Here is a 6,715-nt window from a genome sequence, read left to right as displayed (position 1 = left end):
CCTATATGTGGATGATATGCTGATAATGAGTAATGACATTGCCAACATAAATGCTACTAAGCGTATGCTCAATAGCAAGTTTGATATGAAAGACTTGGGAGTTGCTGATTTAATTCTGGGAATTAAGATCCATAAGACTCCTCAAGGTCTGGCATTATCACAATCTCATTATATTAAGACAGTACTTGAAAAATTCAAGCACTTGGGCTTTAAAGTTGCAAAGACTCCAATTGACGTGAATCTTGCATTAGCAAAGAATAAAGGCCAAAGCATATCATAATTTGATTATGCTCGTGTGTTGGGATGCTTAATCTATATCATGAATTGTACACGACCAGATATAGCTTGTGCTATAAGTAAACTGAGTCGATATACGAGTAATCCAGGCCAATCTCATTGGATGGCAATGAAACAAGTTTTGGGATATTTAGAACATACCCAGAACTTTGACTTGCACTACAGTAAATTCCCTGCGGTGATTGAGGGATACTGTGATGCAAATTAGATTACCGGTTCAACTGATTCTAAGTCCACAAGTGGATATGTATTCACTATTGATGGAGGAGCGGTATCTTGGAGGTCGTCCAAACAAACATGTATTGCCCGCTCTACAATGGAGGCTGAATTCATAGCCTTAGATAAAGCCGGTGAAGAAGCTGAATGGCTCCGGAATTTCTTGGAAGACATTCCATTTTGGCCCAAACCGTTGGCACCAATACGAATACATTGTGATATTCAAGCGGCAATTGGAAGGGCTGGGAGCGTTATGTATAAAGGTAAATCTCGTCATATACGACGAAGACATAAAACCGTTAGGCAATTACTCTCTAGAGGAATTATCACGATTGACTATGTAAAGTCAAGTGATAATGTGTCGGATCCACTTACAAAAGGCCTAACTAGAGAGGTAGTTGAGAAATCATCAAGGGGAATGGGGCTATGGCCGAGAACAAGTCATTGTGGCGGTAACTCTACCTAGAAGACTGGAGATCCCAAGATCTAGGTTCAAAGAGATCAAACAAAGTCATTAATGACGGTTCAACATTGTCAAATAAAATTTTAGTCCATTCTCGTGATGAGACAATGTTCAGTACCAAGGATAAAGCATTAAGGCTTTTTAATGATTTCTAAATTTGATACGGGGTATATCAAATAGTGTATCTACAGGATGACACGTTTAGGAATCACCTATGTAAGTGTGAAGTGTTAGCCGCTTCAAGGAGAACTTTGTAAGGCCAGTTCTCTACGCACTTATGAAACCAGGCGGTGTTCATGGCTGAAACGAACACAACAATGAGAACCAAAGACGGTTAAGGGTTGATTGTGTGACTTATGGTTGTCTAGGTATACACCAAAGATCGACGGTTCAAAGATATCAAATCTACCGATTGACCGAGTATATCCGACATAAGTTCACTACAGAAAGTTCAAAGGGAAACCTACTTATCCAGATGCGATTAATTCTTGCTTGCAAATCACACAGTTTCCCATGCATACTTCCGTGATATAAAAATTCTCCATTCATGTGGGGGATTGTTGAAGGTTTTGTTATTTAAGATGAAATAGTCTTAAAATGAGGGTGAATGAGAAATGGAGGGAAAATGAAATTTTTGAGTAAAGTTTTAAGTTTCCCTCTCTTGACAATGAGACATTGTCCCATATTGGAAGAGGAAAAGATTTTTGGTGGGTATATATATAATTGCTCTTCTTGTAGCTCTTAAAGAGTTAAGAAGAAAGCAAGTCTCGCGCCGTCGTCGTCGTCGCTCGCTCGGCTCGGTTACGACTACGGCTACGGATACGGCTACGGCTACGGCTATGGCTATGGCTTCGGCTTCGGCTTCGGATTTGGATTTGGTCAAATGATTGATTGATTAATTTTTTTGACCAAATTTATTTGTTAATAGTAAATATTAATGTAAGATTATCCGCATTTGTAACGGATATGTTCCAATCCGTGTACTGACTACCAGCTGCGACAACAAGCCGCCTAATGCTCTTCCCACCATGGCCAAGTGCTTGCTCCACAAACAAGCTAATGCATGCTCAACCATGGAGAGTGGACGATCGTTCTTCTTCAACACTGGCTGCTATATATATATCTTCAACACTGGCTGCTATATATATATGCAGCAGCTGTTGAAGAAAGACACACACAATACACAAGACACAAAACTGAAAACGCTCAACAGATTTGACTATACATTGCACTTCTTCCTCTTAGCATTTCCATACGATTTTCTAAGTTTCTACTCCTTCGTTCTGCATTGTTTTAACTTCAAACAAAGCAACTGTAAGTGTGATTTGCTACCGAACTTTGTGTTTGCTGAAACACTAGGGTTTGAAGTACCGCTACACCAGTGTGTGACTCGTTCTATCGTGGGAGGAAATAATCTATTACCTTGGGTACTAGGAGGGGATTAAATTCCTTAAGGAAACACTGTGAATTCAGTGGGCTCGAATTAATTACTGTTTCATTACGATAACTTATATTTTGCAGAATTATTATTTACAAATACAACAATATTGGCGGGACTAACAGATATCAATTAGTTTTAGGCTTAATAATTATTGTAGTTATTCTCTTAATAAAAAGAAAGTACGGTGCATAAGGTATTTCGCGTTCACACAGAGTTCGGAAAAAGCCGCATATCAATGGGTGTGACGTATACAACCAACCATAATGCAAGTATTAGTGATAAAGAAAATTGTTTGACTATTCAAAACTATTTATAGGAGTAAATACGATAATATGGTAATAAATAATTCATTTAATACCCACAAAATTATTAACCCCACGAAAATCTAGTAACGCTTCAAAGAGTCCATAGATACAGTCACGTAAACTTTGTTTCAATAACCTTTCTTCCCATATTTCCTCCCGCTTTTAAGGCCTCAGTTACCAGAATTAAGCCAACTTTTTAAACCCAAAAAAAGGAAAGAGAAAAATATAGAGGTAAATTGTATGACAAGTCTAAGCCAAATTCTTATTCTTTTCTTGTGTTGCGAAGTGAACTGAATCTTTTCACTCTTTTGTTTGTGTGTTGGGTCTGCCTTTTAAAAAAAAAAAAAATGGAGAGTGAGACCATGCAACTATTGGGCTATTGATTTTTCAAGTTCCATTTTCGTTTTAATTATTTTGTTTGTTAGAGTTTTGAGGGATTTAAGGGAAGAGGAAAGAGATGAAGAATGAGGTTCAAGCGAGGTTTTTGTTTGGAATTTCACTAACTGATAGACCCAAATGGCAACAATTCCTCATTTGCTCTTCTGGGTTTTTCTTTGGTTACCTCGTCAATGGCTTATGTGAGGTCTGTTTCATTTTCTCTTCTTTCCTGTTCCAGTCATTATTCTGTGATTTTGCATTAATATATATCTTTTTGTACGAAATTCTTTTGTTCATTATTGGATTACTGTTACATTGAGCTTGAGATTTGTGCAAAAGTTGCTGCTTGCCTTCTGTTCTTGGGACCAGAGGTTTATGAAACTTTGCAAGGCCGAATATTTCAGGATGTTTACGCCAAACCAAGGAATTTAATCATAGCATTTAAATACTAAATTGAGAATACATTTGAAATTGTTACATAAATAGTTGGTCAGCTTCAATGTTTACTTTTTCTAACGGTATACATATATTATATATTAATTATATACGGTTATACATATATTATAATCTGCTGGCTATTTTTAGTTTAAGAGATTGGGTGTATGGCTATTGGGGGTTAATTCTTCAATACATTTCACTCAACCATGGTTAAGTGATAAATGTATGTGTGAAAGACAGCGTATCGGATAAGTTTTTACCTAATTATAGAGTTAAGGTAGTGAAATCCTTGCAGATTTAGAGTTTTTACCTAATTATAGAGTTAAGGTAGTGAAATCCTTGCAGATTTAGGGAACAGTAGGACGCAGTAGAAGCAAAAGATCCATTTGGGCAATGCGAATTAGTTGGAGTTAAGGCTTAGTTTTGATGCTATATTTATGTTAGGTTCAGTGTAGCTTGGTGTTGATACTATGGTTACAAAATGAATAAATCCTAACCAGTTTGGAATTGAGGTGTAGTTATTCATTTATAGAGGGTACAATGGTAGTATTTTGCACACAGACTTAAAATTCTCGATCTAACTCTAGGTCTAAGTCTGGTTTAATTTGACTCATGTCAGACTTTTAGTTTAGTTCATTTCCACCTTTGCTTGCAAAAAATAGGAGTAAACAAGGTTTACAGTGATAGGCCTAGTTAATCTATTGATGCTAGTGTTTTGGTAAGTTGGAATGGTGCATTTCGTTTCTATGTTTGTGTAGCAAACCACTAACAGGTTTGACATGGATTTAGGGCCTCTATCAACTCTTTAGTTCTTTTTGAAAATTTTCAATTCTTTGTACCGATTCAGTTTTAAGTCATAATCAGTGTTGCAATGTAAAGTAACTGCTTCAATTTTCTTACTTGCAATTTTTCAGGAGTATGTGTATAATCGACTGGGGTTCAGGTATTACTACTGTATTCCTTCAATTCTAATTATTTTCTCCGCCTTGATCATCACTATAATATTGAAATAAAATTCCTCAGTGACAAGTTTTTTCTCAATCTTTGTTTCAGCTACGGGTGGTATTTTACCTTTGTACAAGGTTTTGTATATCTATTTCTCATACGATTGCAGGGTTTCACCACCAAGCAAATGGTGAACCCGTGGAAAACTTATGTGAAGCTTTCTGCTGTACTCATGGGTTCTCATGGATTAACAAAGGGCTCCTTGGCTTATCTAAACTATCCAGCACAAATCATGTTCAAATCCACTAAGGTATAGTTATACGTTTTCATTACAAATATATGGCTAATAGTAGTGAATGGTACTAGCCTGTCCATCTGGATTGTGGCAATTTTTGTGTGTAGGAAACTTATGATGTCTTAGTGCTTTACATTGGTCTAATTCCCGCTATGCTCATTTTTGGAGTATAGGTACTACCGGTAATGGTAATGGGAGCCTTTATGCCTGGGTGGAGGAGAAAATACCCAGTTCAAGAATATGTCTCGGCCGTGCTTTTAGTTGGGGGCCTAATACTTTTCACATTAGCTGATGCTAATACTTCACCAAACTTCAGTATCATTGGTGTTGTTATGATAACTGGTGCTTTGGTGATGGACTCTTTTTTGGGTAATTATCAAGAAGCAATTTTTACCGTGAATCCTGATACTTCTCAGGTGCTTACTGTTTGTTTCATGTTTATGGTTTCTGCATCACTCATTAAATCACCTGTTGCATGTAAATAATATTTGATTGTCATATTGAATCTTTTATCAGATGGAGATGCTATACTGCTCAACAGTTGTCGGCGCACCTTTTCTACTTGTGCCCATGATACTAACAGGAGAACTCTTTGCTGCATGGAAATCCTGTTATGAGGTTAAAAAAGAAAATCCCTTGCTGATTCTTTGGATTATACCTTGTTCACTTGTTTCAGTTGTTTCTCCTGAGATATTGAGAATAAGGAATTCAGAAAATACATTCATTTCGAATGGTTTGATATGGAGAAACATCTCACTTGATTGGGCATTCCTCAACAGATTTGCTTAAAAAGAACGAATGTTTTGCCCATCCATTGTGGTCCACTTAAATTAGTTGTTACGATTCTTAAGTCAATACACGATATTTTTTTTTTTTTTTTGTGTGTGTGATCTCAGTTCATGCTTGATATATTTGTGCAGTCAGAGCAAATCTGAAACAGAATGAGCAACCGTTATCCAAGCATGCGCACTTTCAACTGATCTTTTGTTATTACATTCGTTAGATGAAATATGTAGAAATCTGTTAATCAGTTTCAGAAATAACACAGCACTCGAACCTTTATATGGATAATAGTCTAACTTTGAGTGAACTAGTAGAAATTCTTCTCTTCTTTCTGCTACAAAGTTATCTTAGACTCACGTTTTTTGTGTAACTTGCAGCATCCGTATGTTTATGGTGTCTTGGTATTCGAAGCAATGGCCACGTTCATTGGTCAAATTTCGGTTTTATCACTCATTGCTATTTTTGGGGCAGCCACTACTGCTATGGTAAATCTTTTGAGTTTCTAATCCTCTAAATGTGCAGTCTTATTGTTATTCGCTTCTCTGGTGCTAGAGTTAACGTTCAATGATCATTTGGCGTGCTAGAGTTAACGTTCAATGATCATTTGGCATGCTAGAGTTAACGTTCAATGATCATTTGGCGTGCTAGAGTTAACGTTCAATGATCATTTGGCGTACAGGTAACCACAGCAAGAAAGGCAGTGACATTGTTGCTGTCATACTTGATATTTACTAAGCCGCTAACTGAACAACATTGCTCTGGATTGCTGTTAATGTCAATGGGAATTGTTTCGCGGCTATTGCCTGACAGTAAACTTTCCCCACAAGCTGTGAAATCTGATAACACAACTAGGCGAAATCATCACAAAGAAGCAAACTTATCATCACAAAATAGTCCAGATGAAGAGAAGAGGCCATTAGTTTGAGCTTCAAATGTAAAAAGAGAGAAAGAAAATAAGTCTTATTTGAAGTAAGTTTATTGGTAGTTGCTGCTAACCACTTCTTTTGTCCTCTATCGTTTTTGTTTACATGAACCTCTTTGCTTTCTTTAGATATATTTGGACTTTATTTTTGTCATAAAAACACAGGAATATAACAAAAGCTCTATGTTTGTCTATATATAAAAAATGGAATATAGTATATTCCTTCTCTTGA

The 6,715-nt window shown here is 36.6% G+C and overlaps 1 protein-coding gene across 2 annotated transcripts; it reads left to right on the top strand.

Annotated features, from left to right (window-relative positions):
• The first annotated feature begins 2,871 nt into the window (after positions 1-2,871).
• LOC104118845 (UDP-galactose/UDP-glucose transporter 2-like) lies at positions 2,872-6,715 on the top strand. 2 transcript variants are annotated; one of them, XM_009630214.4, is made up of 7 exons: positions 2,875-3,305; positions 4,453-4,481; positions 4,592-4,793; positions 4,952-5,194; positions 5,295-5,396; positions 5,939-6,046; positions 6,241-6,712. In XM_009630214.4, exons 1-7 carry the CDS (start codon positions 3,180-3,182, stop codon positions 6,484-6,486), a joined length of 1,056 nt encoding a protein of 351 aa, XP_009628509.1. In that variant the 5' UTR covers positions 2,875-3,179; the 3' UTR covers positions 6,487-6,712. The 2 variants fall into 2 exon arrangements, with proteins under 2 accessions (XP_070038870.1, XP_009628509.1); XM_070182769.1 differs by lacking the exon at positions 5,939-6,046 and having other exon boundaries at positions 2,872-3,305; positions 6,241-6,715.

Source organism: Nicotiana tomentosiformis, chromosome 8 (genome assembly GCF_000390325.3).
Source record: "Nicotiana tomentosiformis chromosome 8, ASM39032v3, whole genome shotgun sequence".
Taxonomy (NCBI): domain Eukaryota; kingdom Viridiplantae; phylum Streptophyta; class Magnoliopsida; order Solanales; family Solanaceae; genus Nicotiana; species Nicotiana tomentosiformis.
The sequence above is the reverse complement of the archived record's forward strand: the minus strand, read 5'-3'. Positions and strand labels throughout refer to the sequence as shown.